Genomic DNA, 13,302 nt, shown 5'->3' on the forward strand with positions numbered 1-13,302 from the left:
GCAGGATTGCAGCATTGAAAGGCATACTATGTATATTTAGAGTAGTTTTTTTTTTTTTTTTTTGTTATTCTCTCATTAATTTGACTTTTAATGACTATTTAAGTTGAAATTCGAGAATTATGAAATTTTTGTGTATAAAATAATGTGAGATAAAGAAAATATACTAACTTCTCAAAAAGACATGGCCTCATTGTCCACTCTCCAGATACCATTATTTGCACCTGCTTCAATTGTGATCTGCTGTTGTGGAGACAGCAAATTTATTCATCAGTTTATTTAAAAACTTCTGTTAGATCTTACCATTGTTTATTCTTTCCAAGTTTCCAGTGGCTAGGCAAGATTAAACTACCAAACGTGGAAATCAAAACCAAATATGATTTTTCTTTTTCTCCATTCCTTTTACATCTTAGAAAGGAAAAACCTAAGAGCCATTCTAAAATTTAAAACCACTTTTTCTACTTCAGCCCTCCAATAAGCAAGGCATCACTTGCATAACATAGTACTTCTAGGTGGGGTGGTTAAGTACCACTTCTGTAGGACTTAATCATCCCACTTTGTTCTCTACTTAGATACTAAGCATTTATAGTATCTTTAATAGCTTTTTTTGCTGAAGAAGAAAGCATACTAAAGGCTCCTAACTGGATTAGTAGCACAAAGGTGGAACATTAGATTTGTTACAGAATAACTAGATCTTGCAAATTTTCAGCACAGATATGTCATGGGTGTGTCCTGGGTAACTGATTGAAATGGTTGAGATTAGCACCGAAACATCCATAGCCTCCCTAGCCATTATCTTTAGAAACCACAACAAGAAATCAATGGCTTCCCCCCCCCACGAGCTAAGGTTTGTGACTACATACAGCCACTCCTCGACTTATGTTAGGGTTGTGTTCCGCGGAACTCTACTTAAGTAGGAATTTCCCTAAATGCTTATGCAGCACTCGCAAATTTGATCGGAGCAAAAAAGAAACATTCGACAAACTTGTAAATAGAATTATTTATTAAATTATTTTTTCTCATGCGCAGGAAAAATTACAAAAGTGTACAAATTGCGAAAATTTAAATTTCAAAATTATAAAATTACAAAAAGAGAGAGGAGACAGGCATAAAGTCAGCAAGTTTTACCTTTCGAGTATCATTTCCAGAATTAACTCTCCAGCTGATAAGCACGCTACCGTGGAAGTTGAGGGCTGTGGAGATTTAGAAGGGGTTTTTTCCAACACATCAATTTCTCTGCAGCTGCAGAATCGGTACTGGCGATTTCACCACATACTTTAATGTTTTGGAAACCAGTGCGATGCTTGAACCTATTAAACTACCCATTGCTTGCCACGAACTTGGCTGTACTTATCCTTAATATCTTCATAAATACTAATTGCTTTTGCTTGAGTGGCCATTGGACTCAGGGGCACTTGCTTCTGAATCTGATTTTCCATCCATATTATTAATAGCTTTTCCATCTTCAATACAGCACCTGAACGCTGTTTTGTGACCACTGTTGATCTTAAATGCATCGATCCTTTAACATGTTCTTTTATACGCACACTGTCCCTTAAAATAGTATTCACTGTTGAAGCAGTGAGACCTAATTCTGTGCAATAGATGACAAACTTTGTCCTGCTTCATACTTCTTAATCATTTTCATCTTCTTTTCTAAATCAATTTTGTTTCATTTCCTAGCCCTGCCACCACTTGCACTTTCTGTTGGTTGCTTTCACTTCATAGTTGTAATAAGTAAATAGGAATGAAGAGAAGATTCTGAAAATTTATTTGTTTCTTATATTATTGAAGATTTCAGTGAAGGGGGGAACCCATTTCACCATAATACCGTAACGTAAAAACCCACACAATTCCAGTTATCGGGATTATTGCAAATGCAATAAGATTGAGTTTACTACCCATTTATAATAGATTGCACTACTAACAGAAAAACTCAATAAATTGGAAAGTGCAAATTGATTTTATTGTTTTATGGTTGTGACCTTCATAAATGTTCTTTAGAAAAATATCAACAAAGGCATTCAAAATTGATTCTTATAACCAAACATGTGATAATGTTGAAAGGATAGTGCAATTTCCATTATAAAAATTACCTTTTAGAGAGATAAATAGCTTAGTTATATAGCGAAAATTTCAACTTCCAAGGTCTTGGAATGAATTACCAAAAAAAAAAAAAAAAAAAAATGTTTTTTTTTTTTTTTTTTTTTTTTTATGAAAACCCTAAACACGAGAGGTATTAGAACCTATAGTACTTAGTACTGTGCTTGGGTTGGAGGTTTAGAAGACGAGAAGATATTTGTTGACATTAGACTTGAACTTCTGTAGATTGTAATTTTCAGGAAATACATATGAAGGAAGGTTATTCCAGAAAACGCCAGTTGAATGAATAAAAGATGAAGATGAAAAGTTGGTTCTGTGAGTTTGAAGTTGGACAGTAAATGGACGTTGGCTGGTGACGGCATGTGTTCAGACTGGTTTGAAAGAGAGAGCAGGAATTATAGAAGCCAATTCAGAAGAACAATGCCCATGGAAGTATCTGTAGAAAAGGCATGCAGCAGAAACAGTACATCTATGAGACAGCGAGTGGAGAGACTTTGTTAGAGATGAGTCATTAATTAACCTAACTGCCCTCTTCTGAATAGAATCAAGAAGCCCGAGAGAGGTTTTGGGGGTGCCGCCCCAGATGTAGGAACGATATTTCATGGTAGGGCGAATTGTATTATTGGGTTCACATTACAGTATTTTCATGATACCTCCATTTATTCCTTCTGGATGCAAAATATGTTTCCATGTTTTTTTAAGTTTGCACTGGCTGGCAAAAACTTACGTAAAGTCAAATTTCCATAAGTTGAGTATTACATAAGCCTGTGCATAACATATGTGGAATAACAAAGAAAATATACTAAATTTTCAAAAAAAGGCATGACATGACCTCTCTCCACTCTCCAGATACCACTATTTGCACTTGCTTCACTCAGGATGGCTAGGTAAGAGTAATGCTGCTGTTGGTCATTGTGTGAACAAGAAGCATATATTTTTTTACGTAGTTGAGATCAGACTGTGAAAAATTACATTGAATTCAACTGTTAACATAACTTATGACAATATGTATTCCTTCTATGATGTTTATTGGCGGGCTAGATACTGGAAATGCTTCTTGATCCAATTTAATCATAAAATATGTGATCAGATCTAATCAGAAGTGTATTCTCACATGTTAAACTTATAGGCATTCTACATTATTAATCAATTTACAAACTAATGAGAGAAATTACCTCAATATAGGTAAATCATGCAGAATACTTTGTTTCTAACACTCTCCCTGGGTTAAATGAATTCTCTACACTCAGAAAGAAAACATTAGAGATCAAATGCACCTGGAATCTGTGGTTTGAGAGCTCTGAACCTGACACAAATACATCAGACCATCAACAAATATCAATGAGCGAAAGAAGACTGTCTGTGATTAAATGAATACAAATATTTTTACAACTATGTAAAAAATTTTTAGAACATATTTTTATTTTAATCATAGACACAATGTCTTTTTTTCATTCGTTGATATTTGTTGGTCTGATGTATTTTGGTGTCGGGTTTAGAGCTCTTGAACCATAGATTCTGGGTGTGTTTGATCACTAATGTTTCTCTTTAAGTGTAGAGAATTCATTTAATTATTTTAAATTCTTATAACCCAAGGAGAGTGTTAGAAACGAAATGCCTATATTGAGGTAATTCCTCTCATTAGTTTGTAACTAGATATGGTTACTTTATTGCTTGGATTCAGAATATAATATTCATTTCATATCATTCCTGGTCATTAACTAGTCACCAAACAGTGATTTCTTGGAAGTGAAGATGTGATGGTCAAATAGGGTATAGCCATAATAAAATGTAACATTTATGTTTCATAACTTGAAGAAATTGCTTCTATATTATGCACAATACAAGTTAGAAATTCATAATTCATCTTTTTTTTTTCTTTTTTTTTTTTTTTCCTCTCATACATAAAAGTGGTTCTGTTTTGCATACTTACTCTCTGAGGCATATTAAAGGTTATGGGGTTATATTTTGAAGTGAGCTTTGAAACAATTTGTGAATGAAACTTGGTGATGAGTACAGTTCAGATATTCCTCATTTAACAAATTCACACTATAATGAATTGTTGAATTGTTTTAATCGACATTTATTCTCTGTATGTTAAGAATAACAGGTTATAAAAATTGCTGTTGTGAAAAGTGCAAGTTAAAGCTTGGTCATAAAGATAAAGGTGATAGAAATGTATGAAAATGAGGTTTGCCATATGGAGATAGCAAGCACATTGAACTGGGATTGGAGCTCATTTGCAACACTTGGTAAGGGAAAGGATAAAATTCTTGAGGAAATCTGAAATGCTACTGTCATAACATTGACAAAAATAAAAATCATAATTTAAATATTACTGAAAGGGAAAAGTTTTTGTTTATCTGGGTCAGGATCATATTTAGAAGTGTGTTCAGTCTGAGTCAGGCAGTCATGAAAGCTATATATCTTTAAGCCATTACAAAACAGCTAAAGAAAATGATGGTGCAACATCAAACAGTGAAGGATTTAAAGCAAGCACTGAATGGTCAAACCATTCCGTGCTTTGCAATATCAAAATGCAAGAGAAGGTATCTTCAGAGCAAATTTTTAATGTTGATAAGACAGGACTATTCTGGAAGATTCTTTCCTCATGGAACTGCAAAAACAGAATCATTGCCTTGCAATAAACACCGTTATGACTAAGGGATTAAATGAAATGTCCAGGCTTTTGGAGGAGGACCACGACTTTACGAGGAGCTTACTTTTCAATGGCATTGATCAGCAAGTATTTGCTACCAACAAATATTATGTGAGAGGAAAAGGAGGGGCCAGGCAAAATAACCCTGAATTCCTATTTTAAGAGACCATCCCCTGCTGCTACTAGATCCTTTGGTGATTCATATGATATTATAAAAAAATATATATGAATCCCCCCCCCACCTAATTCTTTAAAATTCACAACAAATATTCATTTATAAATTAAGTTTTTAATATTAATAAATATTTTGCTAATATGTAGCATTTCAGTAATAAATAAACTAATTTTTCTTACATTAGTATGAGACTTATTCTTATTTAACAAGTCACTTCCTTATAGCAAGGACTACCTGTATTCATATTATTCAAAATTAAGCTGTATGCAGTATTTGTTTCAACTCATTTCAAAATAATATTTCCCATAATCTTTACTTTAATTCATCATTCATTTGTACTTTTAATGAAGATTAAACTGTAGGAGGGATAATGTAATTCTACTGCTTATTAATGTTCTAGGGAAATGAAGCATGGCATAATCCTTTAGCACCGGAGAACTACACAGTTGGACAGGAAAAGGAGAGCTGCTCATTCTTTATGAAGACTGGATGTTGTCGATTTGGAGAAAGGTGGGATGGTTAATATGTCTCTCTCTCTCTCTCTCTCTCTCTCTCTCTGTTAAAATTTTAATCACTATTATTTCAGTTCTCTATTTTTCTTCTTAGTCTTTCATCCACTCTCAGGAGATAATCATTAAGAAGTTTCTTAATGTCAAAGCCCTGGGACTGCTGCAAACTCCACTGATTTGAACTGCTTTCTTTTTTTTTGTGTATGTATTTCATTTGTGCAAAATAGAGATTTTTCTTAAACAAGAATTTAATGATATAATTCTGAACATCTTTCAGAACAGTTTTATAATCACTTGGTAAAATAAATAAATCATTCAAATTTGCTAATTCTGAAGAAGAATTAAAAATATATTTTTATGCTCAAAGAGAAATGAAGAACAAAATAGCAGTATAATACAGGACCTTTACCCAACAGAAAAATTCTGATATATTCAAAAATGACATTATGAATTGGAAGGGAATGCGTACATTTGATAAGTTTAGTTATAATGTTTAACACATTAATTAAAGCTTATTGTTTAAAAGTCACATTAAATATTCCTACTCAGTTTGATCTGACTGAACTCTATATTCAATTTTACTGAACAGAAATATTTTCACAAAAATCTTTTTTAATATTCGTGGCCTGATACCAATTTAATTGATATGTGTTTACCGGATTATGAATAAATTTGCTTCTTTTTATGACTTGCAACATGAAAATATTTATATTAATTATATTCTGTAATTTGGGCTTTTTTTGCTAATTTAGGTTATCCCTACCATCTGTTAGTATAAATTACTAAAGTTTTAGTGTAGTGGTGTGCCACTTATGACTAATTTTAAGTCTGTTTTGAAACCCATTGTAAACTGGAGAATAATGCCTCTTTGGTTGAAGCTGTAATTAGCTGATCTCATGTGGAAAGAGTTACAGTTTCTCTCTTGAGTCTTTTTTTTTTTTTTTGCCAGCACCAACATAAATTTTTTAAAATAATAACCTAGGCTATTTACACATTTTTTCCATCGGTGATATAATTGCAAAAAAAAAAAATTTCCTTGAAGTTATTTTTTGAAGGTACCTTGAGGCCTTATGTGATGCTAGATTGCATTTATCATTGCTTCTGCTGCACTAGAAAAGTTTTTGATGGCAATTTTCTGTGATGTGTCTTCTGCCAATGACTACTTTGATATTGTTATACTTACAGTCCCACATTTCTGAACAGAATGGATCCTGTTCGTGGACAAAGCATGCCTTGCAAGAATAGAATTATGAACCTGCATAACCATCACATCTGAGTAAATTGAAACCCATGCATAATATGTGCAACAATACACATAGTTTTGCTATTGATATATATCTCCATAATTTGATTTATCTTAGTGCAGTGCTTGTTTGTATCATGGCTGACTATCATTTGATCCAATCAAATCTGCATAATTTATGCTATCATAACAAGAAAAACTTCATAACAGTTTTTCAACAAAAGATGTGGCAATAGCATACAATTCTGATGAAGTAGTTGCCTAGACTAGGGGTCCCCAAATTACGGCTCGCGGGCTGGATCTGGCCTGCGAAAGAATTTTATCCGGCCCACAGATATTTCAATTAGATTGTAAAAATTAATGTTTATATGAGATCACAATAATATTTATGAAAAACACATTTTACAGATTATTTCAACATTCATCAGTTGATTAATAGTGTTGACATCTCTGTGTCATCAGCTTAGTCTTGTTAGATATTAATTCTGTTATTTCCAGTCAAGGCTATTCTTTGAAACATCGTTAAAATAATCCATTAATTTTGACCCGTTAATCTTGATTAAATAGCAGTAGGCGTTCGAGACAGTAATTAGGGATTTCCCTAATCCCTTGCTCCATGCCAACCTGATGTCAAGAGTAAGGAGGCAAAGGTCACTCTAGGCTTCCACTACACATGAATCCCGGATCCAGGATAAAACCTGGCATCAGCAGCATGGGTTGATGATGTATATCGGTAAGATCCTGAACCAGCCTGCACATGAACCCTGATGTTCAGAGTAGGGGAATCACCCCTGGCTTCTACTATACAAGAACCCCAGATCCAGGATAAAAACATGACACTATCCTATTGGTTAATGGAGTTAATTCCTATGCAAAAAATAACTGCTGACATCCTGTATGCACATAAAGTTTCTGGTAGCATCAGCAAGAGGAGGCTGTCAGCATGTATGAATTTAATCTCATTGTATTACCTTAGGTTTTCTGTTGTAACAGCAATTCAAAACTTAATGCTTTATAATCATAATATGCAAATTGCAATATTGGTAATTGCAATTGTATTATTAGTAATTGTAGCTGTAATATCTTAAAATGTTCAAATTTGTAACCCTTTCTGTTCTCCCCACAGCATGATCTGATGATGGGTATCGGTAAGATACCTGAAACATCACCTTATTAAACTATATTACAATTAATAATGTAGTTTATTATTAATTTCACATGATATAAGAGTGATATGAATATAATAATAACCTTTATGTTAAAATATTTCATAAAATTTTAAGACATGTTCAGTGCTTACTTACTTCAATATTCACGAGTATTTTTTTTTTTTATTCCAGTGACCCCGTAAAAATCATGTCGAAATTGATGTTGAAAAAAAGAAAAGTTGATACTAAGTGTCGCGTTTTTAATGAGCTGTGGCCAATTAATTACTTTTTTGCACTGCTCAGTGATGCTTGCACATCTTATTTGCAATGAAGCCTTGTCGGTGTTCAAGGAATATAATATGAAACGTCACTACACCACAAAACATACCTCAAATTACGATAAATTTCAAGGAGCTTTGCAGAAAAAAAAACTCCAAGAACAAACCCAAACTTTTCAAAGTCAACTGTTGTTGACTTTGAAGATCAGAACTTTCAGTAAGATTTGAAGATCAGTAAAATCTTAAAGATCTTAAAAATTTTGAAGATCAGTAAAAGTTCTGAAGATTAGAACTTTTACTCATCAGAATTTATCTGCAGTTAGAGCTAGTTTTCGAGCCTCCCAAATCATTGCCAAAGAAGGAAGGGCCTTTATGGATGGAGAATTTGTAAAATGAATTTGTTTGGCAATTGCATAAGAAGTATGTCCTGAGAAAGTAAAGAATTTTGCATCTGTAAGTTTATCTTTATCACTGTAATAAGAATAATTTACGATTTAGGAGGCAATGTTCAAAATCAACTCGTAGAAAAAAGTTTGTGAATTCACACATTTTTTCAATAACAATTGATGAGAGTTGATACAGGCTATACAGTTCAATTACTAATTTATATCCGAGGTGTAAATCAAACTTTTACAGTAACTGAAGAGCTAGTTGCATTAAAAAGCTTGAAAGATACAACAGGTGAAAACATATTTTTGAGTAGTCAGAAGCAATTGACAGCCTCAAATTGAATTGTGATTTGCTATCAGGGGTTACGACGGATGGCACTAAAAATATGGTCTGTACTAAAATTGGGTCCTGGATCAGCTTCATAAATATCTTGAGAGTAAAATATTAAAAAACCGATGCAATTTCATTGTATAATTCAACAACAGTCTTTGTGAGGAAATTTTTTGGGTCATTTTATTCAGTCATGTCAACTGTTAATATCAACAATAAATTTTATTCATAAGACTGGTCTGAATCATCGGCAATTCAAAAATTTACTTGAAACTATTGAGGCTGAATATAGTGATTTGTTGTACTACACTGAAGTATGATGGTTGAGTTGTGGTAACATGCTGAAGCGATTTTTTTAACTTAGGATCAAAATAGATCTATTTATGAACTAAAAATTGAAACATGTTCCAAAACTATCAGATCTTAAATGGTTCTGGAACCTTGACTTTTTAATAGATATATGTGAACACTTGAATTTTCTTAATATGAAACTACAAGGATGAGACAAATTTGTCAATGAATTGTATTATAATCTGAAAGAATTTGAAACAAAACTGGAGTTATTTAAAAGTCAACTACTTCAGAATAATTTTTCCATGTTGCAATCATTTATCTAAAAATATGCCTAGTTCATCCACTGAAAGTTTTGTTCAAAACGTTAGTTTGTTGCTGGAAAATTTTGTGGCTAGATTTTCTGATTTCAAAAATAATTCAAAGGCGTTTTTCACAATCACAATAATTCAAAGGTGTTTTTCACAAACTTCAAAATCTATTTGACGTACCCGTCAACAATGTTTATGAGAATTTACAATTAGAGGTGGTAGATCTTCAATCTAATGATGCACTAAAGGCACTATTTAGTTTTAACGGACTTTCAGCATTAACGGACACCGCTTCTCCCCTATTAGTCCATTAAATCGAGGGTTTACTGTATTTAAGTTGTTCTTTCATATTGATTGCAGTTATACCAGAGACATAAGATACCTCTAAACTTCAACATGTACTTCTCATTACTGGTTTGGTAGATTGACTTGTTGTTGTTGTTATTTTGTTTTTAGGAGCATTAGCAACTAAGGCCATATTGCTCCGGGGATGTGCGGTGATCATTCCCTAACCTTTCCTCATCCTCCGTATTTGGTGGCTCACGGGCTCGAACCCTGGTCTAATCAAGAAGCGTGTGCTACGCACTGCTGCTCCTGCCCACCTGGCTACGGAGGCGCTGGTAGATTGACTTCTCATTACTGGTTTGGTAGAATGGAATGTGACTCGATCCAGAAATGTTGTGACCACATCCCTCTGCTTACCCATCATTTTGCCCCTCTACGTGTACTGTTTCCTTTGTAGTAAAATTTTGGAACATTTTCAGCAGATTTCATTCAAAGTATTTTTGCTGTAATGTTTATTTCTACAAGTACGGTAATCATGTAAATATCCAAAATAGAGTATAGACTCTATTACAGTGATTCCAAAACCTTCAGTTCATAGACTGGTAAAATTCCAGAAGTTTTGAGATCAGTATTCCATTGTGTTCTTAATTTTTGTTGACCAGCATAAGTTATTTCATGGACCACTGATTTGGAATTGCTGCCATATTTCATAGTGCAAACACTGTCTTGTTACAAAAACAATGAATTCAGAAGTCCAGAATTTTAAGTTTCTTAAGAAAAATGAATTCACAAAGGTTTATATTGTATAAAGTGTTAAATAAAAATAAATTTTTTAAATTTTATTTCATATTAATCATCCAAAAAATATAACATCCACTTTTTTAAATACTTCATCTTATTTTACAGATGTTCTAGGAATCATCCTCGCCCTGTTTTAACTTCCACTTTACTGATTAAAGGAATGTACAGTCATTTTAGCATTGAACAAGTTCTCCATGATGAGTACGATACTGATATTGGACTGGAGTATGAAGACAGCGAAACTTATCAGCATTTTGTCGACTTTTATGATGATGTGCTTCCTGAATTTAAGAAAATAGGAACAGTTATACAGTTTAAAGTGTGTTGTAATCATGAGCCACATCTCAGAGGAAATGTTTATATTCAGTATTTGAGGCAAGTTTGAATATTTTTGTTGTTTTTCTTTATTAGCACATGCAGTTTCTTAATACAGGTGTAGCATCCTAAATTTGCCAACCTCAGGATTTGAAGATTGTTGGTTTTTTGACAATAAATCCAACCAAACGTGACATGTCAAATTTCAAGCACAGATAAAGAGAGAACATATCATAGCCATCTTTTGATAATTTTTTTTTTTTTTTTACTCAATTAACTTATTTTTATTAACTGCATTATTTTATTATACATTATTTTATCCTTTCAGTTATTGATCAAAGTTTTAGAAATGAGAAACTTGTCACTGCGACGTTACTAAAGTGATTTTGTTGGTGAGTGTTTCACAACTATCAGAACACTTTCAGTTGAAGTCAGTGAAAAAAAAAAAAAAAAAAACAGTTGCTTCAGAGAAGCAACACATGGTGTGTTTTACTCATAATGTGGAATCTGGATAATAATCTTTTGTCATGTAATACAGGTGTCAGTCTATCCATCAAGCACAAGATAGGAGACAGGCCATTTGAAGAGTATTTTCTGGATACACATACCTGCACTTATGAACATTGCATGAAAGTAGCACAGTGAAATTCTCTGTAGTTGTGTTAAGATACGTTTAATACAGTATACACACACACACACACACGTTTTACTAACTAAAATATTACTATAAAAGAGCTATACAATAATGTAATTAAAAAGGTAAGAGTAACAAATACAGCCATTATGAATACCCGAGAAAAGCTTGCCTTGAGCCATCAAGCAAATTTTGTCCTGAGAGCATTATTTCCAGTGCAATGCAAACAATACAGCCCAGAGATAATACTCTCCCTTATTTTAGAATACAGTAAAGATTTAACTAATACAAAGATTAATAAAAATTAATACCAATAAAGATTTATTGTCAAAGCAAATAAATACATAGAATGGCAACTCTAACGTGCATTGCCAGTAAAGTCAGAAGTTCAAAATTGTGAACCAAAATACTGCCCTGCCGTGCTAACAAATTAATAAAGGCCACCTTATCTGTTAACAATTATTAAAAACCAACAAGAGACAAGTTTGTCATCTATTAACCTATATGATATCATAAAAATTGCTTAAGTTGATAGATGAAGAACTAATCATAGCACATTACATGGTAAATTTTACCCTAAGTGTTTTCACATACCCTGAAGGTATGACTGTTTTAAATGCAATTTTCCAAAAAAATAAAAATAATTAAATTAATTTCTTTTATTCCTGTTTAAATAATTTTGGCAAATTGTGGACTTCATACAGCAACCAATAGACTTTCTATCATTGTTAAGACCATAGCACATTTACTTACAGCAGTTGAAAGTGCTGGTCGGCGAATAAATGCATAGAAACAAAATTACTAATCAAGGTTTCAAAAACTTTAATATAATCGAACTTGGAGAACCACTTCATCAGCACATTTGAAGAACAAGTTTTTCATTAAAAAAGAAAATCGCTGTTACACCAAAAAAAAAAAAAAATCCAGACTCATGCATAGTCTACTGTTGCCGTCATTAAACATCCAACAAATTTTGGGCAAAGGCCTCATGCCAGGAGAGTCATAAAACAATTATTCAAGTAGAGCATAGCCCTTAGTATATATGTAGCATTGAGCTAACTAAGTTTGTTACAAATGTATCATCTCATATTGTGGAGGTGCCATTACTACTAGATGTCCTGTATTACAAAGATTTACCAGGATTACACTATGCACTTCAAATAAAAATCACTGCTCCAGCAGAGAAGTATATGCTATTTATATATATGTTATTCTTCAGCCACAGTTTCGTTACTGATTGGCACCTCATCGGTAGGGAAGCAGGGGCATTATAAGTGAACAACTTGACAACCAAGTGATATTGTGAATATTTCTCATCATAGAGTGTCCTAGCCATTTTCTTATGGTGCCCATGTTCCCACCACAGTGGCCCCAAGCGGTATAAAAACTGCAGTCTAGGGAATATATTTCCCAATTGGAGTTGTGCTTTGTTCTTGAAATTACTTTAATATTAAAACAGGTTGCAGTCTGTTTTAATGCTGCATCGTGTAAAATGCAAGATACCTTTCAAGATATTTTTTGCAAGATATTTTAATTTAATTTAAATTTTAATGCAAGATATTTTTCACTTAGGAAATAACAATCCAAAAACAACTTATCCATTAGGAGGAGTTGAGTTAAAAACAATAGAGGACCCACTATCCAAACAAGGCCTGTATCATAATCCCAAAATCCCTTTCTTTCTCCTATTCTCCTAGAATGATTTATTGAACTATTGCTTGTAGAAATAAGTAGGTTATAATTTCGCCACATAAGACAGTTGTGAGACTGCACTTAGAATACCAAATTCAAGTGTGGAGGCTATCTTAAAAAGGGCCAAAGATGGGCAAAACA

General features: G+C 33.0%; 1 protein-coding gene across 1 annotated transcript in view; it reads left to right on the forward strand.

The window, feature by feature from the left end:
- Positions 1-13,302, forward strand: part of LOC150084254 (uncharacterized) — a 199,888-nt gene that overhangs the window by 141,522 nt on the left and 45,064 nt on the right. The window contains exons 7-8 of the mRNA XM_090376166.1: positions 5,335-5,444; positions 10,626-10,895. Coding sequence (XP_090232292.1) covers positions 5,335-5,444; positions 10,626-10,895 — 380 coding nt within the window. The remainder of the gene's footprint in view (positions 1-5,334; positions 5,445-10,625; positions 10,896-13,302) is intronic.

This window comes from Mastigoproctus giganteus, chromosome 6 (genome assembly GCF_048544385.1).
Source record: "Mastigoproctus giganteus isolate SK-2022 chromosome 6, ASM4854438v1, whole genome shotgun sequence".
Lineage (NCBI taxonomy): Eukaryota > Metazoa > Arthropoda > Arachnida > Uropygi > Thelyphonidae > Mastigoproctus > Mastigoproctus giganteus.